Here is a 26,808-nt window from a genome sequence, read left to right as displayed (position 1 = left end):
GCCACGAGGGTCATGTGACCAGTGGGGTCATCTGGAGGCCAAGGCAATTAGAAATGGAGGAGCCTTGCAGCTCCCAGCCTCTGCCCAGAGCCGAGGCGCGATGCTCAGGACCGCTGGACGCTGCCGGTGCTGGGCCCCTGACAGGCGGCACGGGGCAGAGCCGCCCGGACAGCAGGGCGCCCCGAGCTCCTGCCACCACAGTGCCTACCCCCGGATGTCACCTCCTCAACGCTGAGGCCTGGGGATTCTGAAGCCCCCGGGAATAACGTTTCCAACCTCTTCTGACGCACGTGTGATCTCTCAAACATCTTTTAGGAATGTAAAATGTTATTTTGTCATTTTTTTTCATTTCCAGAGAAGCAATTTTAAGTGCACTTCATTTTGAGTTTAATTGGGATCAATAAGCTATTATGTCACATTGAGTTGATTTTAACGCCGGCTTCCTGGTGCTTAAAGGTAAAATCTGGCTTTTCCTAAACACCCACCGATTCTTTCTACTTTAATCACGTCAGGGAAATAAACGCCCCTTGCTGGCAGAAGCATTCAAACCGCGTCTCGGCCGGGGCCTTAGTTTTTAATCACCTGAGATCCAGCGGCGTGCCAGCCCTCTGAGTGTGCTCTGTGAGGCCGCTAAGATACCCCACGCTACCCGTTCTGGAAGTTAGACTTTTAAAAAGCAAAACAGAAAATGTCACGTCCTCAAACAGGCAAGTCCCAGGCACCCGCGGGACCCTCCGGGCAACCCGCCACCCCCACCCCCACCTCTTCTAGGCGCCGGTTTGTGATTGGTTCCAAGTACCTGTTCACTTACCCACTCACCTGAACGCACTGCCCACCTGGCAAGCGCTCCGGGGGAGCAGGAGCACCACCCCTCCCACCCCTGCTGTGTCCCCGGCCTGAGGACAGTGCCTGGCGGGTCCTGCTCTGTGAAAGGCAGAGTGACCACTTACTCAAGGGCCCGCCTGTCCGTCTCAGGGTCCTTGTCTTGGCCCAGGGCATGTGTTAGCCTCTGCTGCCTGGGCTCCTTTGTGACCCACCGGTTATCTTCTGGAAGTTCTGTGGGGCTGGGGTGCGGCTCGGTGGCGGAGGGCCTGCCCAGCCTGTGGGAGGTCCTGGTTCCATACCCAGCTCTGTAAAAACAACGGGACAAGTATCATGTGTGAGAGGACGGGGACAATAACTACTGGGTCTAGGCATAAGTCAGTGAAGGAACAGCAATCGCTGACCTGCTATGTGCAGCACGGCCCCTGGGCACCTGGTGAACTTCAGGTTCAAAGTCACAGCTTCCCCTGGAGGAGGGTGGGCTGCATTCTCTCTAGGGCCAGCACTAACGGCCTACCGGGTCCCCTGTCCCCTCTCTCCTTCCTAAACCCCACTTATCCCCAGGGTCAGAGGGAATTGCTGGAAGTCTCCTCTACCTCACCTGTCTCCTCTCCTGCTCAGACAGTGGGAAGCTAAGCTTCCGGCAAGGCTGAGGCTAGCCCTTAGTGTACCTTCCAACTTAAAAAAGATGTTGTCTGTGAGGAGCTGGATTAGACAAAGCCCCCGTGGGCAGAGGCGGCCCTAACAGGCAGCTGGCCCACTTGGCCAGCCAACCGCGGGTAGGATTTTGTCCTTACTCAATCCCTTGGCTGGGAACTTGGAGCAGTGTGCAAACTGCACAGCTGTCCTGGACAGCCCTGATCTTGGTGCAGGAGACAACTCTGAGCACTTGCTGAAGGCAGAGCTGAAAGAGCAAAGAAGCCTGGGTCCTTGATAGGGGTGGCGTGTCTCCACCAGCCCTGCGTGTCCTTCCTCCTCCCCTTTCCTTTCCTCTCCGTTCTTTTCCTTTATTTTTTATTTTGTAGTACTGGAGCTTGACCCCAGGGGTGCTTTCCACTGAGCTACATCCTAGCCCTTTTCATTTTTTATTTTGAGTCAGGGTCACACTAAGCTGCTGAGGCTGGTCTCAAGTCCTCCTGCCTCAGCCTCCCAAGTAGCTGGGATGCCCGGGCATGTACCACCATAAGCTGGGTGACTTCTGGGCTGCCCTCTGGCCCTTCCCCAGGACGTCTCCAGAAGCACTGGTGGGCAGCTGCCCTGTCACCCCTACACACACACACACACTGTTTCGCACTCCCACGGCCTCCACCTGCTCAGGGAGAACGCCAGAGTCTGCGTCCCTCATTCTGATTCTCTGTTATAAGTTGACAAACTCAACCCTCAGCGGCTCCCTGGTGCCCCGCTGGCCCAGGGGGCGGTGGGAACACCTGACGAAGCCCGAGGGGCAGGTCCCCACCCGCCGCACACCTTTGGGCCTGGGAGCCTTTACTTTTGTCCGTGGAGGTGAAATTCCCATAAGGTGGCCTCCGCACTCTGAGGCGGACAGTTGGGTGGCACTCAGTGCTCTCCTGGGCTTGGCCCACCCCCTCTAGTTCCCAAACGTCTGTCAGAGAGGCCGCCATGCCCCCGGGGGACCCTGGAGTCACACCTCACGGGAGGGGCTCATTCCCTGGCATCCCTCCCGGGCTTCCCTGGCGCCGTGCGAGGGGCCAGCTCCTCCACCAGAGAGGCCGCAGGGCTCCCCAGCCCCCGGGGCCCCCTCGTGTGTTCATCTCGCTCCTGCCCCTATAGCCAGATGGCCATCCAGGCAGCAGGAGAACCTGCCTCCGCCCTCCCTGGACCCCAGGGCCCCTCCCAGAGCCGGGCGCTCAGCGATACTTTGTAAAGGGATGGCGAGTGACTGGCCTTGTCCAGGGGTCACCCTGTGTCCCTGTGGCTGTGACACGAGGCCCCTGGGGGCCGCCCTCCCCTCACATGCCCATATATGGACGCGATGCAGGAGGCCTGGCCCTGGCCGGTGAGGTGGCGCCTCTCTGACCTCACAATGCCCAGGGGGGCCCTGGGTCTATAAGAGGAGCCGGCCCGGGGCCCTGGCTCACAGCCCACCAAGTTCCACCTGCTCACAGGTTGGCTGGCTCGACCCAGGTGGTGCTCCCTGCTCTGAGCCCAGCGTAAGCCAAGCCCACCCAGCGCCATGGCCAGGTACATATGTTGCCGCGCCCCAAGCCGGAGCAGATGCCGCCGCCGGAGACGAAGATGTCGCAGACGAAGGAGACGATGCTGTCGGAGGCGGAGAGCCAGAAGTAAGGATCCAGCCCGGGGTGGGGGGCCCGGGCCCAGCTGCCCCTCAACGCCTCTCCCTTCCTCCTTAGGGTGCTGCCGCCGCACCTACACCCTGAGGTGTAGGAGATACTAAACGCGCAAGTAGCAAGTCCATCCAACTCCTGCCCGAGAATTCTACCAGACTCCAAGACCCTCTTGCCACATCTTGAAAGTGTCATCATTCAGTGAAAACAGGAGCCTGCTAAGGAACAATGCCGCCTGTCAATAAATGTTGAAAAATCATCCCACCCAACGTCTCATCGTCCTTGAGAAGGGAGCCGGGGCGGGCGGGGTGGGCGGAGGTGGGGCGAGAGTGACCGTCACACAGGATTTGATCTCCACTCAGCAGCATGGCCGATCCCAGTGCCATCAGCCTCCCCAGACCACCTGGAGAGGCCGACCCAGCTGGGCTCTGGGGCCGGATCACGGTGCCCGTGGGGGCCACTGGGTACTCCGGGCGCGTGCGGGGACTTGAATGGGCCTGGCGGGAGCGAGTGTCCCGCAGGGTTTGGCAAACACACCTCAGGGCTTCCTCCTGAGTCATGGCCCCAAGCAGGAGGGGGCCGGGGGGCTCTGGCAGAGCGTGCCCAGTGCCCGAAAGGCCCTGGGTGGGTCACCAGCACCACACAAAAGAAGCTCGTGACCTCACAAAGCGCCACGCGGGTTTATTTCAGCCCAGAGCTGAAACTTCTGCTCTTCCAAAGGGGGCATCTGGCTAGTCAGTCACTGGTCAGTGACTTTCAGCCACTCGTCCAGTTTCCATCCCCGTCAGGTGTAAGGACAACTCGTCCAGGGGGCAGGTGAGTGGACTGAATCTCACACGCAGTCCTCGGCAGTGCCACCGAGGAGGCAGACTATCACACCCAAGGCACTGGGGACTTGCCAACCTGCACAGCCGGGGCTGCCCCTGCCCACATCTCACGTGGAGATGACCACAGGTGGCTGGAAACCTGGACCCAAGCACCACTGGACCTGGACCTGGTCTGGCTAGGAAAGCCCAGCCCTCAGACCCCTCCACGTGCCCCGGGTCACAATCATTTGATGGCACCAGCACGAAGCCCAGGGCACCTCACCGGTGACCAGAACTCAGGACCCTGGCAGGCCTGCCTTGTGCCCAGCGGATGCGTCCTCTGTGCGCAGCTGTGAGTGCCCAGCTCCCTGCCACCCAGCCATGGTCAGCAAGGCTGCTTGTGAAGACCCGTGGGCTGCAGTTGAACCAAGTCACGGGGAGCCTGCCACGTCCGCAGCGGCGCCCCAGCCCTGTCCCAGGAGGGCGGCAGTTTTTCTTGATCATGGAGCTCTACCCATGGAGGTTTGAACGGAGCAGGACCTGGGGTAAGCCCTGGTCATCTGTGGTTTCAACCAGTGCCCCAGGGGAGGCCGAGGGCCACCGAGAAGTGCCTTCTTCTCCCAGAGGGCACGGCACATGAGCACCAAGGGGACGTCCCCTCCCCTGGCTGGGGCTTCAGGATTTAGCCCCTGTTCCTTCTCGTGGCCGCAGCGTCCATAGCTCAGACCACAAGTTCATTATCTTACAGTCCTGTCAGTCACAGGTCCAAAGCAGAGCCGGGCACAGGCACTGTGATCCAGCCTCTCAGGAGGCTGAGGCAGGAGGATCACAAGTTCAAAGCCAGCCTGGGCAACTTAACAAGACCCCGTCTCTAAGGAAAAAATAAAAAGGCTGCCGTGTAGCTCAGTGGCAGAGCAGCCCTGAGCGCAATCCCTGGTACCCAAGTAAAGAGACACACACAAACTCCAAAACAGGTCTTTTTTTAAAAAAATTTTTAGTTGTGGGTGGACACAATACCTTTATTTTTATGTGGTGCTGAGGATCGAACCCGGGGCCTCACGCGTGCTAGGGGAGCGTGCACTCTACCACGGAGCCACAACCCCAGCCCCAAAACGGGTCTTTTAAGGGCTAACATCACGGTGCCGGCTGGGCTGGCTCCTTCTGGAGGTTTTGGGAAGACCCGTGCCTGCATTCCCGGCCGTGGCCTTCCTCAGCCCATGGCACAGCCCTGCGTCTCTTCCCGCCTGCCTCAGTGGTCGCACTGGAACCCCGCACGTAATCCAGGATCGTCTTTCCATCTCAAGATCCTGGCTTTAACCACATCCGCAAAGTCCCTTTGGCCATGTGAGGCAGCATGCTCGGAGGTGGGGACTGGGACGGGGACATCTGTGGGGACATCTGTGGCTGTCCACCCGTCCTCCTGGCCCTCCACAAAGGGTGAAGAGCTGCTCAGCAGCTACGATTCGATTCTGAACTCCACTGGATCATCCAAGTCAAACCAGTCAGACGTTATGCACCGTAGTCACGTATCACCCCAAGGTGCCGCAGGAATACAGAGGGGGTTGGTTTGGTTTAGTGCTAGAGACTGAACCCAGAGCTGGTTTACGCTAAGCAATATTCTACCTCGGAGCTGCACCCCCAGCCTCAAAAGGTACAACTTTTATGTTTTTAATGTACCACGGTTAAAAGATTTAAAACAAATTTAATTTTTAAATGGTGCTGGGAAAACTGGATATCCACATGGAGAAGAATGAGACTAGACCCTGATCTCTCACCCTGCACAAAAGTCAACTCCAAGTGGATCAAAGACCGAGGAATTAGAGACTATGCAACTCCTAGAAGAAAACCAAGGTCAAAACTCCAGCTTTTAGACACAGGCGCCGACTTTCTCAATAGGACAACGGTCCAGAAACCGTGCCAAGAGTTAACAAATGGGATGGCATCAAATCAAAAAGCTTCTGCACGGCAAAGGAAGCAGTTAGGCATGTGAAGAGAGAACCCTCAGGACGGGAGAGAATCTTTGCTAGCTGCTCTTCTGACAGAGGATTAGTATCTAGAATATATAAAGAACTCCAAAACCTTTACACCAAAATTGCGAATAACCCAACTAGTAAGTGGGCCAATGGATTCAACAGACAATTTCAAAAAGAAGAAATACAAATGGCCAACAAATATACGAAAAACTTCAACATTATGAGCAATGAGGAAAAGGCAAATTAAAACCTACACTGAAATGTCATCTCACGCCAGTCAGAATGTCAGCCAAGAATAAAATCAGTAAGTGTTGGAGAGAATGTGGAGAAAAGGAACACTTTTCTGATGTTGGTGGGGTCAGAAATGCGTACCACCGCTGTGGAAATCAGTATGGAGGTTCCTCAGAAGACTAGGCCTGGAATCACCATCTGATCCAGGCGTCCCCCTCCGTAGCCTCTACCCTAAAGACGAAAGTCATCATGGTCCAGTGATCCCTGCACAACCATGTTTATAGCAGCACAATTCACAATAGCCCAACTGTGGAACCAGCCTGGGTGTCCGCCAGTAGAGGCATGGATGAGAGAATGTGGCGTCTATGCTCAGCAGAGTTTTATGCAGCCATGAAGAAGAATGAAGTTATATCGTTTGCAGGAAAACGGATGAAACTAAAGACGGTTATGCCAATAAGCCACACTCGGAAGGTCAAGCGTCATTATGTCTTCTCTCACCTGTGGAAATCAGAGAGGAAAAAGGAAAAGAAGTGGGGGAGCAGAGATCATGGAAATCAAGCGGGGAAAGGCGTGGGAGGTGGCGGGTCAGCTCCAGGCACGCAGGGACTGCTCGAGGGCAGTGAGCTATTATGCAGTCACGTCAGTGCACAGAGGACCCCTCAAGTCGGAGACTGGGGGGCGGCCTCGGACGAACTCCTGCCACCTGGCAGGACAAGGCTTGACCGGGACAGAGGAAACCCTGGCTCTCTTGTGACCTGAGGGTCCACTTGCTCTAGGGGACACATGATTACAGGCCAGGCAAGGGGTCCCCTGGCCCTACCCCCCAGGTGTGTGCCAGGCAGTGGGCCCTGCCCTGAGTCGCCCTCACAGAGGGGGCTGGGCAGGGCCGCCAGGTCATAGTGGGGGCCCCTTTATATATGAGCCCCGGGCGCCCCGCCGAGCAGACCAACAGCAACACCAAGAGCAGGTGGGCCCGAGCCCCCTCCCGCCACGGCCAGCTGCAGCCTCAGCCCACTTGCCCCTGATCTGCCGACACCATGGTCCGATACCGCGTGAGGAGCCCCAGCGAGCGCCCGCAGCAGGGGCCCAGGCAGGAGGAGGGGTGCGAGGAGGACCAGGAGCAGGAGCAGGAGCTGAACCAGGAGCCCGCCGAGGTCTGCGGGAGGACGCAGAGGGGCGGCTGCTCCAGGCGCAGGCTGCACCGGATCCACAGGCGGCGCCGGTCCTGCCGCCGGAGGCACCGGAGGCGCCACGGGTGCAGACACAGGCGGCACCACCACCACCACCGAGGTGCCCCACGGGCAGCGCCGGGGAGGTGGGGGGGCCGGCCCAGCCAGAGTCCCCAGCTCCTTGTTTTCTTTCCAAAGGCTGCAGAACCAGGAGGAGGAGGAGATGCAGGAGATGCAGGAGATGCTACTAAACCTCCCTAGGCTCGTCAGCCCCGCCGGAACCTGTCACCTGCCCACCATGGCCGAGCGGCCGAAACACCCTCCTGCGCCGGATGCCTGGGCCCCGAGCTGCCTAGGAGCCCGCGACACCTGCGCGACGAGCAGGCAGCTGCCAAATAAAGACTGACGCCAACCCTGGCCCCTGGGTCTCCTTTGCGCGACAGCAACCTGGCCTTCTGGTGGGCCGAGGGGTCTGGGAAACGCCCCCTGGCACTGTCCTTTTCTCCGTCACATGTGCCAAAGACCACACACGGGGACCCGGACCTCTGCCCTAGGGGTCTCCAAAGCATCTTACCCCCTCCACGAAAAGGGTGACTACAGGGCCACTGTGCAGCGCAGTCTGAATGCGGGGTGGCCGGATGCACAGCGGAGGGCCCAAGAGCCCTGGGGGCGCAGGTCTGGTGTGCTCCAGCAAGAATGAGCCAGAACACAGCAGGGCGGGGGCTCGGGCGGGAATCCACTCCTTGAACTCTGCCTTCCTCTGACAGGGACACTGGCCCACCTGGAGAGGTGACCCTTAGTAACTGTCACTGTCACTCAGATTAAGAGGCAGACATCTCAAAGAGTCATAATGACTTGATATTTTTTTTCCAGTGCTGGGGACGGACCCCAGGGCCTCTTGCATACGGGGCGAGCACTCTACCGCTGGGCTACAGAGTCTAAGTTGCCCAGACTGGCCTTGAACTTGAGGTCCTCCTGTCTCAGTCTCCCTAGTAGCTGGCATTACAGGGGCATGCCACCCCTGCCCCCGGCAAGATCCCATTTAAATGGATCCCTGGTGCTTGACGATGACCCTTCCCCTGGGTCAACCCCCGTCTCTGCGTGCAGCTGTGTGGTGTGGACCGGACAGCACCACCAACGGGCACTTCTCTCACGTCTCCAGAGGCCTGCGCCCCAGAAAGCTGGGCAGCTGCTGCCTTTCAAGAGGTGGACTGGCCTCTGAGCCCAGACACGGCAGGGTGGGTTTCGTGTGTGCTGGGAAGGGAGCCCCGTGCTCTGCGCTGCGCCCACCCCAAGCTGCACCCCAGCCCTGTGAGGGCTGTGAAGTTTGGTGGAGGCAGAGGTTTTTAAGCACACGACTCAGTGGGTCATTGCCGAGTGCAAGCAGGTCAAGAAGCCCACGGTTCCAGCCCCGGGAAGGAAGTCTCCGGGGTGCCCACCCCAAGGCAGCTGCTGTTCTGACCCATATTCGCAAACTATCCACAGCTCTGGGTGTCCCTGGGCCTGTCCCTCCCAAAATTCTGCCCCCAAGACTCTGCCAAAAGGACGAGCTCCAGGCCAGTGAGGCCAGAGGGAAGGGGCAGCCCCCAGGCCACGGCCACGCTGGACAGACCTCCCCGCTGGCCCCTCCGGGCTGGGTGGGGGTGGGCTCCAGGGCCCCTTTGTGATGTCAGTGCCCTGCTCCGCCTCACAGCCCCTCCACGCCCCCAGCCGCCTCCCTCCCTAGTCCGGAGAGACAGGCAAAGCGGGCAATGGGTTCCCGATGCGCCAAGCTCAGCACGGGCCACAGCACTGGCCAGAGCTCGGGCCACGGCCGGGGCCACGAGTCCTCCATGAAGAAGCTGGTGGCCTGCGTGAGCCAGGATAACTTCTCCCTGTCATCAGAGGGCGAGGAGGAGGAGGAGGAGGACGAGGAGGAGGAGGAGGACGATGAGGAGGACGAGGAGCAGCTACCGGTGCAGGGCAAGCTGCTGCTGATGGAGCCCGAGCAGCAGGAGGAGGGCGCGGAGGACAAGCCGGGATCCCAGCAGAGCTCCGAGGCCAAGCAGACGCACTCCTAGCCCGACCCCACGGCCCAGCGAGGCTGCCCGCCGCCGGCCCAGCGAGGACTTGCAGAGAAGAGTCAATAAACAGTCTCCATGGATCCCTCTGCTCGAGTTCCTTCCCCCTCTCCCTTCTAGGACCCCGTGTGCCCGCACAGGGGAAGGCCGCCATGGGAGGCCAGAGATCTGGGGCAGCGGCCCAGTGGGTGGAAAGTGGGGGGCCTGGACCAGGAAGTTGCCTCAGACCCCCAGCTCTGGGGCAGCAGGATGGCTCTGCAAATTTGGATGCCAGCCCCAGGGGGACGGACGGTCTCCCGCAGGGGAACCCCATCTGTCATTCTGAGCATGGACGGTGTTTTCTTAAGGAGCCTTGACCTAGGAGCTCAGCACATGGGGCTCCGGCTGCTTTTCTGCTGTGCGACCCTGAGGGAGTCACTGTGTGTCTCTGAGCCCCAGCCTGTCCATCTGCTTCCTGGGAGGCTGACAGCTCAAGCGAGGTGCTGCTGGGGCCGGGCCTGACGTGGAGGGTGTAGCTGGGAGGGGTCCCGGTGGTCCCATCTGCCTCGCGGGAGACCTGGCTCCTTTCCAGCCCATCCGCGGGACCATCGGTGCCCTCTGGAGGCAGGTCACTCCTGCCTTCAGCCCGGGGTCCAGCTGGGGGCACAGACCCTCCCGAGAGGCTGCCGGGCACAAGGAGCTCAGGCTGGGGGCCCCCGCCTGGCTCAGTGCGGAGCTCGATGGCCTGCTGCCACCTGCCCCTGTGCCTTCTCTGCTCCTATCCAGAGATGGCAACTGCCACCTGCCCTTGCAGTCCCGGGCCGCACCATCCGGGTGGAAGGACCCCGATGGGGACCAGGGTGGGGAGATGGCCTTTCTGGGGAAGGCTTGGGGTCTTTGGAGTCATGTTGGGGACTGGGGGTAGGCCATGGGTTGCCTGCAGGTGAGGCCGCCATGGCCAGCAGATGGCAGAGGCCAGTGGAGGATAAGAGCCCGCCACTTCCCGTGCTGGCAGCACCCCTGCCACAGGGCCTCCGTCGGACCAGCCTTGCCCTCCTGCCCCGTAAGTCCACCGCAGCCCAGGTCGCATCGCCAGGGTCCCTGGTGGTGAAATGCAGCCTCCGTCCTGAGGGACAGTGCGTGGGGTGCGGGTGGGGGACATGGCTCCAGATCTCCGTGGAGCACTGGGAGGGTTGGAGAGGCCCCGTGAAGGACAGGTGGCCCTGAGAGTGGCTGGCAATCTCCACAGAGGCCGTGAGCCGTGGGGGGAGGACCAGAGACCTAGAAACCCTTCCCGGTTCGGCCAGCAGCCTCCACGACAGAGCGCCGAGCGCCCGGAGGGCCCGCCTGCTCTCACCTAGAGGTTTAGTTCAATTACACCTGCAAAGACCCTTTTCCCAAATAAGGTCACCACAGCAGGCTCCAGGGGCTGGGACGGGGACACAGTTCTGGGGGCTCAGCCTGGGAGGGCGGCCCGGGCCCTGAGGGAAGGGTGCCGTTGCGAGGTGTCTGCCCCGTGGGCCCCTTGACAGGCCCAAGTCCACCTGGGCGAAAGCCACTGAGGGCAGATGTCGAAGGAAGGGATGGGGCTGTGTGTGGGCAGCAGGGGCCAAGTCGCCTGGGCTGGGACTGCTGGGGATGGCTGGTCGAGGCCTGGGGAGGGGTTGGCTCTGGATGGACTCCCTGGAGACCCTGGGTCACACGGGGCCTGGGCTCCATCGCAGGTCTGGGCTTCCTTCTGGACGCCCAGGAGTGTCTGGGCAAGGACACCTGCATCCACCGTGCCCAGTGCTGGGCAGGCAGGAGGCACCTGGCCTTGTGGTCACCCCAGGAAGAGGCCTGTCAGTCCTCGGCCACCAGACCACCTACCCGGCGGGGGCTGGAGCGGCTCTAAACCTCCAGGCTTCGGCTCTCGATGGGGAGGTGGGCTTGCCAGGCAGGCCCCAGGACCACCCACCAGTCCACAGCTACCCTGATGGCCTCCCAGCCTCCCAGACCATCCACCATCCACTTGTCACCAGGCTGGCCCGACTTGTCCATCTCGCCACTGGCCCATCTCCCAGCCACCCATCCCTGGGGCCAGGCCTGCCCTCCTGGGATAAGGAAAGGGGCTGGCCGCTGGGTTGGGTATCTGCTGCCCTCTGACCACCACGCCTGGGCCTGAGGGAACGGCTGACGTCACACTCTCAGCTGATTCTGCCAACGTCCCTGTGAGGTGGGCAGTTATGGTCCCGATTCTACAAGGCCGGGGAAGCTGGGACTTGAAAAGGTGACCATCCAGAGCTGAAAGGGACCAAGGGACCCGAGGTGCAGGCACCGCTCGGCCTCACCCAGCGACTCCCTCTTAACAGCAGCAGAACGACCGGGTGTCCCAGAGCGGCCCCGCCATGGGGGCGACGTGGGAGGGAAGGGGCTTTGTCCACATGGGTGACCCGCTGTGGCCACCAGTCAGCCCCAGCTGCTGGCTGTCGGGGACTGTGGGAGGCTGGGCCTGCTGGCAGAGGAGGCGGTGGCCCAGGGACGCCCAGATGCAGCCACCCCCTGCCAGCCGCAAGCCACACCTGCAGCCAGCGCCACTCAGTCCCCTGGCCATCAGAGTCCCAGCCCCCGCCCCAGCCTGACACTCGGCACCACAAACACTTCGGGGTCCACCAGCCCCACTGCCCCTCCTCCCCAGGAAGAGAAGGACCTGGGAAGGGAAGGTGAACAAGAGAAAGGGGTCAGCAGGGCCAGAGGGACGGGACAAAGAGGCGGGGCTGGGGCTCTTCAGGCCGCTGGGGAGGCCCTGGGGCCCAGAGGTCGGGGGAGCAGCCCCGTCGGACCTCGGACCTCAAGAGCGGTGAGGCGAAGGCTGCTGCCCCCCAGCCAGGGCACAGGAACCACAGGGCAGCAGAGAAGCCACGGAGCTGGCAGGCTGAGCGCAGGGCGCACGGAGGGACCCGTCCTCCGAAGAAACGGGCAGGTGGATCAGGATGACAGACAGCGGAGGAGCTGGATGGGAGATGGTCTGCTGAGCCGGGGACCAGGGTTCGGATAAGCCGGGAGAGTCTGGCGGGGAGACGGGTGGACGAGGGGCGGTGGACGCGTGTGGACCGGAGGGCAGGTCAGAGCAGGCGCGTGCGGGATGGGGGGACAGACCAGCGGAGGCGGTGCGTGCGGTGAGACTCAGGACAGGCTGCTGGACGCAGGGGCTGGGCGTGGAGTCGGATGCCCACGAGCGCGGAAGGGTGAACCGTGGGCTTGGTCAGTCCAGCCGTGGCTGGCGAGGTGGCCGGATGGACCCGAGGAGGGGAGAGAGGGTAGAGTGTGGACAGACAGGTCGGCGGGACGACCACGGAGACCCGGAAGGGGCCAGAGAAGAGGCGGAACCGCGGGACGGGGCGGGAAGGAGCAGAGGAACGTGGGCTCCGCGGAGGACGGACGGAGGGACGAGCGAGCGGACAGGACAGGCTGAGTCCAGGACCTCTGTGACCGTCTCAACGCTGCTGACGCCCCCCTTCGGCTGTGAGTGACGGGTTAGGCTCACAGGAGGGGAGTCAGCCGGGCCAGGGCCGGTCCTCCAGGTCCCTCTCCTGCCCCTCAGGGCTGAGACACTGGCCAGGGCACAGCACTCCCGGGGGACCCCTGGGTCACCCCGCCCAGGGGAGGCTGCCAGCCCACCGGGCCGGTGAGGACCACCCCTCCTGCTGTGGGAACCTGTCACTATGGTCATCTCCACGCGACACCCCTGGAAGCCGGCACCCTGGAACCCACCGCAAAGCCACTCACGAGGGTGGGGTCTGCTTCAGGGCCGGCGGGAGGGACGAGGCGCGGAGGAGGTGGTGACGGGACTTCAGAGAGCCCGCCTGCCGCGGGAGCCCTCAGCCCCAGCTGTGTCCTTGAAGGGGGATCCCCGAAGGCAGCCGGTTGGCAGAGGGAAGCGGGGCGCCGGGCAGGTGCGTGGTCTGGGCTCCGTCCCTGACCCTACACGTCCCCGAGCCCCACAGCCAGACAAGAGCACCCACCTGCGGACCCCCAGGCAAGCAGACGGCTGTCCAAGCCCACTCAGACTCACGTTCACACGTGGGCCCCAAATGCGTACTGTGCCCCACACGTGCGGGCGGACACGGCGGGCACGTGCCGGCCACGCTCACAGTGGCAGGAGGGTCAAGCCACAGACTCTCCTTCTTGCACTTTCTTGCTCCGGGGCGGGGCCAGGCCTGCTGGAAACCCAAGAAACAGAAACAGGCACTCAACTTAGCCACCGAGAGGGGACTGGGATTCTGAAGGTGCCTGGACTCTCGGGCACTGGGGTAAAGTGAGCCTGGGAGATTCTGAAATGCAGTCTGGTCTGGGGTCACTCAGGGGACCATGGTCCCAGGTCAGGCAGGGCAGAGGGAAAGCAGTTAGGAGAGGGGGTGGGGACCCTGGGGCGAGAGGCTCACCTGGGGTCTGATTCAGGAGAAGGAGCTTAAGGCTGCAGCCGTTCAGACCTAGATTCAAACCTCAGCTCCCCCTTCCCTTGCTGGGTGACCCTCGGCCTGCCTTAACCTCTCTGAGCCTTAGGTGCTTAGGTGCCCCAGGCTTTGTGAAGAGCAAAGAGGCCTGGTTTTTATCATCCCATCCCTAGCACGGAGCATGGGGTGCGGCACGCTAGGAGCTCTGTAAACATTCGCTGAATAAACGAAAGAAAAGGCAGACTTTAAAAGCAACAATGAGATGCCTCTGTGTACCCGTCACATGAGCTGAAGCGCCAAGCATCTGGTAATGAGCTCCCAGCGGGATGCATGGGTGCGCTGGAGGGATCCCGCACAGGGCTGAAAGGACGGGGGTCTGCACCAGGATGCCTCAGGGGGAGAGGGCCACAGGAAGAAAGATGGCCCATCCTGCCGGGAGAGGCGCTCTGCACACAGCCCCACGGTCAGAGGCAGACACACGCGGCACACGTGCAGGAGAAGGTCTAGAAGGGCCCAGACCAAGCTGGTGCCTGGGATTGCCTCTGGGGAGGGGAAACGCTTTGATCGTTTCATATGGGGAAGTAAAAAACTCAAGAGGAAAGAAAGGAAAGAGGGCCACAGCAGCTGCGGCCCGTGCAAGCTCTGCCTCCAGGCCTGCAGATTCCCCCAGAAGGATGGGGCTCAGCTCTGGAGGCCAGGCCCAGCCTCCTCTGGTACTGAACCCAGGGAGCCATATCCCCAGCCCTAAGGTGCTCAGACTGGCCTGGAACTTGCCATCCTCCTGCCTCAGCCTCCGGAGTTGGTTCTGACCCTCAGATTCTCATGCAGCACTTAGACCGGGACTGTTCTCCACCCCAGCCTGGGGCTGGACCCCACCATGGTTTAAGACTGTCCAGAAGTCCAGGATCACCTCCTCCTTAGCCAGCGAGGGGCCTCTACTCAGGGTCTCTACTTTGGGCCTTGCCTGCTGGGCTGGAGTTTGCCACTGGCTTGCGCTTCCTGAAACGAGCTGCCTCCCCAGACCCAGGAGCTGGGCCGAAGCCCACCCCTCATCAGTTGCCCGCCATGCCGGACAGCTGCACGGCAGGGAGGGGTACTGCCAGGCGCCGGCATCTCAGCCTGCTGCTCCGGAGGTCTGTGTCCAGCCTCAGACCTCGTTAGCACAGTGCGCGAATGCAGGGGAGCCGGGTCTGTGCCGCGGCCAGGGGGTCACTGTGAAAAGGCCTGGCCTGGCCTCTGGGGCCTGGCGGCAGCTCTTTGCTTTGGGGCCACTGGATTAAGCTACTTGGCCTGAAGCTGCTCGGGGCGGGCGGGGAGGAACGGGGAGCCGGCCGGGATGAGGGGTTTCTGGACTCCACAAACCTTGTCCCAGGACCCACTTTTCTGCCCCTCCTAGTGTGGAACTGTTGACATAAAATCAGCGGTTGCTTTCGGGGGGCCGGAGGGCGGGCTCCTGCCGCCTCTGCTGGGCCTCCTTCCGGTCACTGGTGGAGAGCCTGCTGTCCGCCTCCGTCCCCCAGCCTGTGCCACGCAGGACCCCTGGCCTTTCCGACCTCTTCCTTGGACTCCTGCCCCCGCTCTCCTCCCTTCCAAACACATGAGCTGTCCTGCTGTGGGAAGGAGGGCGACAAGTGGCCTCTCCTGACAGAGGCCTGTGAGCCAGGCCTGGCGGCCCCAGGGCTCCACCCCGCGGAACCACAGGAAGGATTAAGTGAGATAATGAAGATGAGCCTTGGCCTGCAGAGGCTCACGGAAGCTGGACTCCCCCTCCAGGGCCCCTTAGGACTGGCCCCAGGACTCAGCTGCGGGCCCCTGAGCAGCAAGCAGGATGCCCCAGCTCTCCTCAGGACCGACTTCACTCCCTTCAGGAGCTGCTGCGGGGACACCCCAGGGGTCACGCAGAGTCCCAACATGTGCCCTGAGGCTGCAGCCATGGCTTAACTTGGCTAAAGCCCCTGCGGTACAAGGGTCAGCGGCCAGAGGGCTCCTTCCACATCCAGTCCCAGCATGTCTCCGCGCCCTTAGTCCTGCACACTCAGGTGGAATCAGAGCCCCTCTGGCCACTCAACAAGTGACCCGACGGACCTGACCCCTGCCAGCCCCTCACTCTACATCAACAGCACTGTCTTCCTTTCTGAAACTCAAGCCTGCCGATCACCCCACCACAGGGCCTTTGCACTGGCTATTCCCACCACTGGGGTCCTCTTCACTCTGCTTTTAGAGCAAACTCAATGCCGGTATCACCACCTCCAAGAGACTTTCCCTGACTGCCTTTGCTGACCCACAAACACCTGGTCACCCCCTTTTCCCTATGTCCTACAGGTCCTCTGTATGATCTGAAATGTAAGTTCACTGTCTTCCCACAGTCTGCTTGAAGATTCCCAAGACCCCTGTCCCTGGCACACAGTAGGCACTCAATAACTATCTGCTGAATATGGAAGGCCTTAACTAGATCTGTCATTGCCCCAGGAGGACACTGAGGCCCAGAGAAGTAAGAAGCCTGCCCTATGCCACACACTTACGAAGTGACAGATGTACACAGGCAGCAGGATGTGCACACGAGCAGAGCTCAGGGCTCCGGGGCGCAGACTCCCCGGGGACCTTGCTGGCTGGTGCCCTTGAGGAGGTCAGGGAGCTCTGGGGCACAGAGCACTTTCAGAATCACACACCCTGACCAGGGGTGCTCTTCCCAGCATGATGCTGCCAGAGTTGGAAAAAGAAACTGAAAACCCAAGCTCTGCTCCTCGCGGCTGCCGCCGGGCCCCTGGCTTCTGGGCCAAGGCAGGGAGGAGAACAGGCCTGTGCACGAGCCTGTGGCCAACAAGCCGTGGACACAGAGCTCTCGCCTGCCCGGTGACAAGAACTCACCCCTGCCAGTCACTCTACGCCTTGCACTTTGCTCTGGACTTATGCATTGCTACTCTCTGAGGTCCAAAAGCTTCCAGAGCCCATTTGGCAGATGAGGCAAATGGGGTTCAGAGAGGGCAAGTCACTTCCACAAGGTCACACAGCTGGGCATGGTCAGAACCTGGTTCACGTTAGTCTTGCTGTGGAGTCTGAGCGTTCCAGGGCTTCACACTGCCTGCTTCCTGGGTGCCCGGCAGCCAGTCCTGCAGGGTTGGGGGATCTTCACTCAGCATGTTTCCTTTTCCTCACTGGCATCTGGATTTGGTTTCACTTTGAACTCAGAATTTCAGAAAATAAAGCGAAAGCAATATAACTGTAATTGACAGCTGTGATGAGAACCAGCACAGGGACAACCAGGGACTCGTGCCTGACTCACTGTGGACTCTGCAACCTGGCCGGGTGGAGAAAGGGCTCAGGAATCTGACCCTCACTCAGAGGATCCAAGCTACAAAGGGAAAGGCAGAGAGCGAGAGGCAAGACCTGGAGCCTCTCCAAGCTCACCCGTGGCGGGAAGCCGCAGACCTGTCCCATCCTCCCAGACCAGCCTGGGGCACAGCTGGATCTCACTGGTCGCTAGGACACAGACCAGGATGGAGACCATCAGGCATGGGGGCCAGGGAGGCGTCCACAGCACAGCGGTCAAGGGCGAAGGCTTCGGGGTCAGATGCCATGGGCATGAAGCCCAGCTCTGCCCTTTCTGAACTGCGTGCCATTGAGCAGTGAGTCCCCTGAGGCCCCTCTGAGTCCCAGTTTCCACATCTATAAAATGGGTGACTGCATTGCTGTGCCAATTCAGTGGGTTAAGATCCGCAAGGCACTTAGCACACAGTTCGCTCGGGCCAGCAGATCACTAAAGGAAATGAGGGAGGACATGGGGGGCAGTGGTCATGGGGGAAGGGCGACAGGAGACCCTGGGGAGGGGTGGGGCTCTCCCAAGTACCACTGAGGCTGTCAATCAGCCACTTACAGGGCTTCCTCTGCCCAGAGGTGCTAAGGAGGTGGGCGGGCGGGGAAGAGTGTCCTGCAGGAGCCGGCTAGGGCTGTCGCCTCCTGGTCAGGACCATCCACTTCAGCACAAGTGAGATGGGGCACCACCCCTGGGGGCCTGCTGAACCCCATGAAGCACCCCTCCTCCTCCTTCACTGTGCCTTTCTGTCCTGTGCTCCTTGGGGTAGGGCTTCTAAAAAGGACGCCGAGGACCAAGCCAGGAAAGCCACGTGCCTGTGGGCTCCAACACGCCGCCACCCCCGCAGGCACCCTCAGACAAACAGGGACAAGCACAGACACCTGCTGGGTGTTCTATTACACAGGGAGCAGTTACAAGCCCCGACCAAGAATCATGCTCTGACCCTCGAAGGGGGCTTGCAGAAGACAGGCTAATGGTGCTACGGGCGGCAGAGCTGAAAGTGGGTCTAGGCTCAGGGTCTGGCTTTTAACTGTTACTGTGGCTCATGTTACCCCCGAACTGCCCAGCGTGCCCCCCCTGCAGCAGGTACTCACCAACATCTGTGGGATGACCACAGCCCTGGCCTGTGGCACATGATGCTGGCTCTGCATCTTCTCTCACCCCTCTGTATGAGGCCAGACCAAGGGTGGTCACACCAATGACCACCACAGCCCTGGCCACATGCAAGTTCCAGGAGCAGATGGGGCCCCCCAGCCAAGCTAGTTCTGGGCCACCACCGCATGCTTAGGAGGACCGGTGGGCTCCGGCAGAGGGAACTGAGGCAGTCTGGAGGCAGGAGGATGAGGAGGAGCTGCCCAGGTTGGACCATAGAGGGCAGTGTGTGCCAGTGTGAGGCCGGTCGGACCCGAGCTCTTTCATGGGACTCCTCCTGACTCTGGGGCTCCCCACTTGCCTTCATTCAAAAAATGCCGGCCAGGCGCCTACTCCATGGCCTCCCCCATGAACAGAAGCACTAGAGCGCACGCGGGGGATTACAGTCCTCACCACCAGCCCCGGCATCCCAGCCCAGCGGGTGCGTCAGGGTGGGGAGCAGGGGAGGACCCACCAAGCTCGCTGGAGCCGTGGAGGGGTAAGCGAAGAGGGAGGAAGCCGGGGTTCTGGAATCGCCGTATCTGAGAATGGACCATTTTCTCATCGGGCTCATCTGGAAGTGCCCGGCTGTGCTCTCCCCAAAACAAAAACCGGGAGGATGGGCGCCGGTCTCGATCTGCCAGCCACTGCAAGCCACCGCCTCTCCCCCGCCTGAGCGTCTCCGGCTGTCCCGTAGTAGGGCGCAGGGCACGAGGGTGGAGGCGGCCGGGCCCTGAGCTGCCCCGCCCGGCTTCCAAGGAACTCTGCCCGGAGTCGAGGCGCCCCTCCCGCGCCGCCGAGGGTTCCTTTGAAGCCTGCGGTCTGGCCGCTGCTTCCTGGGAAGCCCAAGCCAAGACCAGGCACCGCGGCCAGCCGGGAGGGAGCGGGGTGGCCAGCCGAGGCTCCCGGACTGCGGGGGTGGGCTGGGCGGTGGAGGCAGTCCCCAGGGCGCAGGGCTGCGGATGCGGGGCTTGGGGTCCTGCTGGGGCTTCCTGGAGGGTTCTGGCTCCAGAGTAGCAGAGGACAGAGCTCTTTCCCAGGTGGGTGCGGAGACACCTGGAGGGGGAGAAGGCGCGTCAGAGCCACTCCAGCGCATCCTGAGGGGCCTGGCTGCAGAGCTCTGGGGCGGAAGATGGCAGGGGCAAAAGTGCGGGCGCCAGGTCTTAAGGGGGCCTCTGAGAAGGGACCCGAAGACTCGGGGGCGGAGCCAGAGCCCCGCGGCGAAGGGGCGCTAGGACAGGTGCGAGGACCAGTCCGGGTAGAGGACCTCCCCGAAGCGGGTCCCGCAGACGGTGGGAAAACGGTCCCAGTCGCCGCGCCAGGCGCCACCCGGGAAAGAGAAACCGAAAGCGGCGCTGGTGGGCGGGGCCGCGGGGCGGGGCCTCGGACGCGGGCCCCGCCTCCAGGCCAGTTTAAAAGCCTGGCGCAGGGGCGGGCACCAGCAGAGCGAGCTGCGGCCGTGGCAGCTGCACGGCTCCCGGCCCCGGAGCATGCGCGAGAGCCGCCCCGGAGCCCCCTGCCGCCCCGCCCGCGGCGACCCGCGCCCCGCCGCCAGGTGAGACGGGCCGTGGGGAGGAGGCGGGAGGAGAGGGGAGGGAAGGGAAGGGCCGCCGGGAACCGGGCAGCCCTCGGGGTCTGCGTGGTGGAGTCGCAGCCACCACGCCCCAGACCCCCGCCGGCCCCACCCAGGCCGCCCCCCGCGCGCGGGGTTCCCGCAACGCAGCCTTTCTCCTGCCTCTGCCCAAATCGCCGGTACCAGGCGCCAGTCCCCGGCATGGCCAGTAGGCGGCGGCCGCCGGGCGGGGAGCCGCGGGCCAGGCGGCAGGAGTCGGGGCAGGCATCTTTTGGACACCTCTCCACGCCCCCCGCTCCCAGCGACCGGGAGCCTGGACTCCGTCCCCGCCCGCCTGGAAGGGCTCCGCGGTCGGAAAAGCCCATTTTCCAGATGAGCCCACTGAGGCCCACAGGGGTCGCGCTCCCGAGCCACCTCGCGACTCCTCACCTGCCCAGCCCCGCCCAGGCCCCCGGCTCACTGCCTGTCTCCCTCATCAGCGCACCCCCGGACGCTATGGCCCACCCCTCCGGCTGGCCCCTCGTGTAGGATGGTAGCACACAACCAGGTGGCAGCCGACAATGCAATCTCCACGGCAGCAGAGTCCCGACGGCGTCCAGAGCCTTCGTCCTCTTCCTCCTCCTCGTCGGCGGCCCCGGCGCGCCCGCGGCCCTGCCCGGCGGCCCCGGCCCCGGCCTCCGGCGACACTCATTTCCGCACTTTCCGCTCGCACGCGGATTACCGGCGCATCACGCGCGCCAGCGCGCTCCTCGATGCCTGCGGCTTCTACTGGGGGCCCCTGAGCGTGCACGGGGCGCACGAGCGGCTGCGTGCCGAGCCAGTGGGCACCTTCTTGGTGCGCGACAGCCGCCAGCGGAACTGCTTCTTCGCCCTCAGCGTGAAGATGGCCTCGGGACCCACGAGTATCCGGGTGCACTTCCAGGCCGGCCGCTTCCACCTGGACGGCAGCCGCGAGAGCTTCGACTGCCTCTTCGAGCTGCTGGAGCACTACGTGGCCGCGCCGCGCCGCATGCTGGGGGCCCCGCTGCGCCAGCGCCGCGTGCGGCCGCTGCAGGAGCTGTGCCGCCAGCGCATCGTGGCCACCGTGGGCCGAGAGAACCTGGCGCGCATCCCCCTCAACCCCGTCCTCCGTGACTACCTGAGCTCCTTCCCCTTCCAGATCTGACCGGCCGCACCCGCCCGCGGGCAGCATTAACTGGGCGCCTTATTATTTTCTATTATTAATTATTATTATTTGCCTGGAACCACATGGGTGCCCTCCCCGCCTGGGTTGGAGGGAGTGGGTGTGGGGGGCGAGGAGCCTCCCGCTCTCGGCTGGAGACAGAGCCGCAGACCCCTCCCCACCTTTGGGGGGCGCTCCCCCTCCTGGTGCTCCCTCTGGGTCCCCTTGGTTGTTGTAGCAGCTTAACTTAACTGTCTGGGGCCAGGACCTGAACTCTCACCTCCTACCTCTTCATGTTTACATATATGTATCTTTGCACAAACCAGGGGTTGGGGGAGGGTCTCTGGCTTTATTTTTCTGCTGTGCAGAATCCTATTTTATATTTTTTACAGCCACTTTAGGTAATAAACTTTATTATGAAAGTTTTTTTTTTTAAAGAAAAAAAGATTTCTGGAGCGTGTACTTTGGCCAAAAGTTGCCCTGGGTTCTCAGCAGGGCCAGGGCCAGGGATCTTCAGCCCGTGCTCCAGTTCAGAGGCTGAGTGGGGGACAGCACTCTGTGGCTGGGCACCCTGAAGGCTTCTGCTCACAACTCAGGAGAACGATATTTGGTCTGGTTTTGGTGTGTCCAGTAAGATGGCAGCTCACGTTCGAGCTTTCAGCGTGTGCCAGTTATTTCTCTGCGTTTACCGCTCCACTGACTTAATCCTCTATAGAGACAACTGTGAATTCAGCACTGGCTCCCGTCCCCGTGTTAGGGAAGAGAAAACCCAGGCATTGGTAAATTTGTTTGTGGCCATTCCAGTGTCAGAGATGACACTCTGGCCTTTTTGGCTGTGCGCGTGGAATCTGCTCAAAATGGATTAGAGAGGAAACTTCTTTGCTCCTATGACCACAGCAAGTTCCAGGAAGAGGGTGGGGGTGGGGTGGGCACGATGAGCTTTGGGAGGAGTGGCCCATTCTGAAACTCGGCACAAGGGAGGCTTATTTCAGATGGGATCATGAGGACGCAGGGCTGGGTCTGACTTCCTTCTTCCCGCCCTGCTCTGTCTCGTGTACTTTTTGGTGAACACACAGCTTGGAGCTGGAGAGAGGCTTTGTGGTCTGTGGTGACAGAAGGGCCCCCGTGGGTGACTTTGGGCATTTCCCTCTGCCTCTCAGGGCCTCAGTTTCTGCCTCTAAAACGGGCAGCCTTCTGTGCAACTGGGAGGTGACGCTTTCAGGAGCAGGGGAGGGAGGCCGCTGCAGGCACACGGCCAGCCGTGGCACCAGGAGGTGCCCAGGACGTGGGTTTTACGGCTCTTGTGTCTGTGGCTGGCCTGACAGATGGGCCGCGCAGGAACCTGGCAGCACTGCCCGAGTGACCTGAGTTTAGGGCTGAGCAGCCTCGCAGACATGGTGCCTTCAGCCTCAGAAGTGACAGTGTTTAGTAATCCCTGGCAGATTTGAGAGGGCAGCATCAAGTGAACGGACTGGAGCGGTTCAGGCCTGTCTGGGGATTAAGAGGACTCCACTTCTCAAGAGGGAGGGTGGCCAGGCGAGCCATCAGAGCTTTGGCCACTTCGTCCTGAAATAGGGGCTGTGGGGCGAAGTCGCCACCTGCAAGAACTCGCTGCTTTTTCTAAATTTGCGAAAACATCCCCTGCCCTTCCCGCCCTGTTGTGTGGATTACTGAAGGCCTGTCCCTGTCCTTTTCATCCCAGCCCACCGGGCAGTGCCTGGAGAGAGGGACATCTCCAAGAAGGCCACACCTGGGGATCAGGTAATGCTCCTAACAATGACTGCAGACCGGCAGGACCCCTTCCGGTGCACCTGGCTCCTTGTTTAAGCCTCAGCTCCAGCCCTTCCCCCACTTTGCAGATCAACCGACTCAGATAGGCAAAGCCAGGCAGGCAGCAGGCGATGGAGCCAGATTTTCTGTGCCCCTCAAATACTGCTTCATAGGCTGGGGACCGCCAGGCACCCCGAGGACCTAACGGTTGCAATAATAATAGCAGCAGCAGCAGCAGCTGGCAGATATATATAGCACTTGGCGGGAGGCCCTTCCCAGCCCCCTTGTCCCCTACTTAAAGCCTTCTGATTCTGGGACTGTTAACATCCCTATTTTACAAATGAGGAAACGGGTCCTGGTCAGAACAGGGATGAAGTGGCAGGTAGTTCACAGCACACTAAGGGTTTTTTCCTGTCTTGGAAAAAGTTTACCAATCATCTTCCTGTTACACAAGTCCTGGAGACACAAACCCACTCCCTTCTAAAACCTGAAGCCGCACAGCGGAGAATAAGGGCCCCGCCGGGCACACCCCCCAGACCTGGCCCCTTCTTCACTTTATGAGTCATTAAAAAAAAAATCCTTACTAACATGTAAAGTGACCTAAAAGCCCCTGGGAGCTGCACACCAGGCAGCGTGTGACTGAAATCCAGCGCAGACACCTCTGGCGGGCAGGGTGTGTGTGTGTGTGTGTGTGTGTGTGTGTGTGTGTGTGTGTGTGTGTGTAGACGCGCAGTGTGGCTTCCCGGTGGTGCAGATTCTCTATCTCACTCAAACCTCAGCTTCATGATTCAGCAGCACTTACGTCAATAATGAAAAAGTGAGAGGAGGGTGGTGCGCCATGCCGGCCCCCCTGCCCTGAGCACCCAGGGGGACGGCGCGGGGCGGGCACGGTGAGGAAGGAGCAGCTTTCAGGGTGAGCACCATGCGCTGATGCCGGAGCAGCCTCTGGCTGTCCTCGAAGCCATTCCTGAGCTGGCACTCTGATCCCACTTTGCTGATGAGGCAGTGAAAGCTCAGAGAAGTCCAGTTACCTACTAAGGGTCACCCAGCTCCAAAGCAATGGCCAGAACTTGGACCAGGTGTGTCCTGTTCTCAACACGATGGGTTTTTTAAAGAAATGGGGAAGGAAGGGAAGAGGCAGGGGTCCCCTGGAAACATGCTCCTCGGCCTTGCCTCGGCTTGATGTATCCCCCAACCTATGAGTAGGTCCTGTTACCATCTTGGGAGGCAGAGAGCCAAGCCTCGTCCATGAGGTGTGGACAGAAAGCCCTTAGCATCAAACCTGGCCTGCAGCAGGGCTCAAGCCATCTCTGCGTGACAAGGTCAAAAAATGACCGTGGAGGTTCACGGTGCTTCCGATGTTGCAGGCAGTACTCTAGGCCCAGGCTCCGGGAAAAAACTAGAGGCGTCTGGTCCCTGCTCAAGGCCCCATGCCAGACCTCGGAGGGTAAATGACTGAATGTGCAGGAGAGGGACCAGAACATTCCAAGCAGCCACAGTGCTCAGATGAAAAGACAGTGGCCGCAGCTACCCGGCTCTTCTGGGATGTCCCTGGAATGACAGGCGCCAGCGAGTGCAGATGGAAGATCTGCATGGTGGGCAGAGGGACAGCCAGGGCCGAGGCCTTCAGTGGGCATGAACTCAGGCCACTTCAGGAGCCAGGCCGGGCAGGGAGGTGGAGCGGAGGAGGCGGGCCTGGCAGCGCTGGTCGTGCCTTGTCCAGAGCCTGGACGCCGAGTTTGACGGGGCACCGGGCGTGACCTGATCTAACTGGTGCGGTGCCCCGGTCCTCGGCTGCTCCTTGGAGTCGGGCCAGGGGAGTGAGAATTGCTGATGGCAGGTGGGGGTCATTCTGGCCACACCCCTCAATCCCAGCCCATCGAGAAAAGCCACAGGACAGGCCCTGAAGGATGCTGGGACCAGTGTGGGGCAGACTTTAGCAGAAACCCACAGGCATCCCCAGGCCTGGGTCTGAACACGGCCTCAAGATGTGGCCTCCCAGGTTCCAATGAGAAGCTTCTTAGAGGCCCACTCCCCCTGTGGGGGAGGACGCACCGGATCTGAAAGGGACACGGAAGGGACGGACAGGTGGGTGTGGCCACCGTCACTTGGATGCCTGCTCTGTGGCTCCCTCCCCGAGCCTCTCTCCAGGCCTCCCTGACATCACCCAGAGCCTCCGCGGGCCCAGGACTTGGCGAGATTGACCCCGTGGGCTACGTCTGATGCCCTGGCCCTGACCTGACCTGGGACCTGATCGACAAGCCTCATGGGGACTTGGGTTCCAGGCCCCGCCACAGCTGTGAGGCCCCAATACCCTCCAACGCTCGGGGAGCACACTGCCCGCGGGGTTCCTGCCCGGGCCTACCCTGAGCACTCAACGTCCCGCCTGCCTCTGGACCCTCGCCCATGTTGTTCCTTGGCCTGTTGCGTTCTGCGTGTGGCCGCCAGCCGGTTGCCACCCAGCGCTTGCTCTAGTAAGGCTTGTTAGCGGCCACTGGCTCAGCCCAACCCCACGAATCCTGGCGTCCCCCGTGCAGAGCGCTGACGTCATCGTGCTGCGGGGGCCCAGGACCAGGCTGTGCTCTGCACCGTCTGTTCAGCAGCGTTCGTTTCCCTTGGGCCTCTCTGGCCTCCGCTTGGCCTCGAGGCCTCCCAGTGTATCTAGGCCCCTGGGGCCTCGAGGCTGTCAGAAGGCACTAAGACCCAGAAAGGACATGTCCCAAGGTTACGCCAGGTCAAGGCCATGAGAGCAGGCTCTCGCTGGCGCTCTGCAGTCCTCAGAGACCAGAGAGTGCCCATCTGCTCCCAGGCTGCACTGACCCACCTGCCCAGACCCTTCAGTCCTTAGGTCTTGAACCTATTTCCCTCACCTGGAAATGAGGTTAACTTTCTACCTGTGAGCAAAATTGAATTCACGGATTATTCCAAGTTAACACACTTTGCCCAGCAAGTGGGATGTGCCCCTCTGCTTTGGGACTCTTGCCTGGCTGCTGTTTTAAACAGTGCCATTTATTGAGCACCTAATGAGTGCGACCACTTGGGCCAGGTTGCGTAGTGGGGCTCAGAAAGGCTAAGGATTGGCCCCCAGGCAGGGCAATGTCCATGCCTGAGTTCGAGCCAGGTGCCTCTGACGCCCAGGCTCACGGTCTCACTCGCCCCTGCAGCGCCCACGGGTTCACAGGCTGGTGCTTTGTACCCAGCACCTGGGGTACACGAGCTGTTGGAGCCACAGAACCAGCCAGGACTCCAAGCCCCTCACTCAGCCGGCCCTTCCCTGTGGCATAGGCCGTCAACCCCCCTGCAGGGCTGCCATTACCATCCAGCCCCAGGGTGGAAGGGGCCCTGGGGAGTGGCCCTGGGGCAGCCAGTAGCCTGAGGGGCCATGGGCGCAGATGAGGATGAGCCGGCACAGGAAGTCTGAGCCAGAGCGCTGATCCTGCAAGGGCAGGGCTGGCCGGTGACATGCAGGGCTGGCTCCACCAGGGAGCCTGCAGGAGCCCGTTAGCACGACATCACGCCCCCCATGCAGGGCTGCAGCCAGGAGCCCTCCAGGTACATCTGCCTTCCCACCGACTGGTCACTCAGGAGGCAGCAGAGAGGGCAGAAGGAGCTGGGAGCCAGCGCTTGGGTTTGACTCCCGCTCTGCTGCCTATGTGACAGTGGTGGCCTCGTGCGTCCAACAAGCTGAACTCAATTAGTACGGCTGCTGCGTGAGGTCGGCGGGTCGGCTGAGTGGGAGGGAAGTGGACGCCTCCCACCCCAACACAACACTGTTCTGAGGAACAGTCATTCGCCATCCCGCCGCCCAGATGCCCTGAATCAGTCCGTCAGAACTGGGCCTGTTCTCAACTTGCCACTTGCTAACAAGAGCAGTGACCAGCCCAGTCATGCCAAGTGCTCAGTAGTTCCAAGCACTATTCGGTCACTCAGACGGAGGATCCCACTGAATCCTCAGGAGAACCGTAGGAAACAGGTACGGTTATTATCCTCAGTTCGCAGAATTCATTAAGGGCCCGTGCCCAGCGTCACCTGGCAGGCTGGTGGCAGGGCCGGGGGTGTCCAACCCCAGGGCTCACT

The 26,808-nt window shown here is 61.4% G+C and overlaps 4 protein-coding genes across 4 annotated transcripts; all 4 read left to right on the top strand.

Annotated features, from left to right (window-relative positions):
• Positions 1–3,016: 3,016 nt before the first annotated feature.
• PRM1 (protamine 1) lies at positions 3,017–3,380 on the top strand (the record flags this gene model as incomplete). Its single annotated transcript, XM_079120254.1, has 1 exon — positions 3,017–3,380. One exon carries the CDS (start codon positions 3,017–3,019, stop codon positions 3,236–3,238), a length of 222 nt encoding a protein of 73 aa, XP_078976380.1. The 3' UTR covers positions 3,239–3,380.
• Positions 3,381–6,888: 3,508 nt separating this feature from the next.
• PRM2 (protamine 2) lies at positions 6,889–7,713 on the top strand (the record flags this gene model as incomplete). The annotated part of the gene is made up of 2 exons (XM_079120535.1): positions 6,889–7,453; positions 7,506–7,713. The coding sequence occupies exons 1-2, from the start codon at positions 7,176–7,178 to the stop codon at positions 7,711–7,713; spliced, it is 486 nt and encodes a 161-aa protein (XP_078976661.1). The 5' UTR covers positions 6,889–7,175.
• Positions 7,714–9,058: 1,345 nt separating this feature from the next.
• On the top strand, positions 9,059–9,367 carry PRM3 (protamine 3; the record flags this gene model as incomplete). The annotated part of the gene is made up of 1 exon (XM_079120534.1): positions 9,059–9,367. The coding sequence occupies one exon, from the start codon at positions 9,059–9,061 to the stop codon at positions 9,365–9,367; it is 309 nt and encodes a 102-aa protein (XP_078976660.1).
• Positions 9,368–19,651: 10,284 nt separating this feature from the next.
• SOCS1 (suppressor of cytokine signaling 1) lies at positions 19,652–21,386 on the top strand. The gene is made up of 2 exons (XM_079121042.1): positions 19,652–19,781; positions 20,279–21,386. Exon 2 carries the CDS (start codon positions 20,329–20,331, stop codon positions 20,962–20,964), a length of 636 nt encoding a protein of 211 aa, XP_078977168.1. The 5' UTR covers positions 19,652–19,781; positions 20,279–20,328; the 3' UTR covers positions 20,965–21,386.
• The last annotated feature ends 5,422 nt before the right edge of the window (positions 21,387–26,808 follow it).

Source organism: Sciurus vulgaris (genome assembly GCF_902686455.1).
Source record: "Sciurus vulgaris genome assembly, chromosome: 18".
Classification (NCBI taxonomy): Eukaryota; Metazoa; Chordata; class Mammalia; order Rodentia; family Sciuridae; genus Sciurus; species Sciurus vulgaris.
This window is presented reverse-complemented; position numbering and strand designations above follow the sequence as displayed.

Coding starts and splice junctions, on each gene's coding strand:
- SOCS1 (XM_079121042.1), top strand. CDS start 20,329: ATGGTAGCACACAACCAGGTGGCAGCCGACAATGCAATCTCCACGGCA.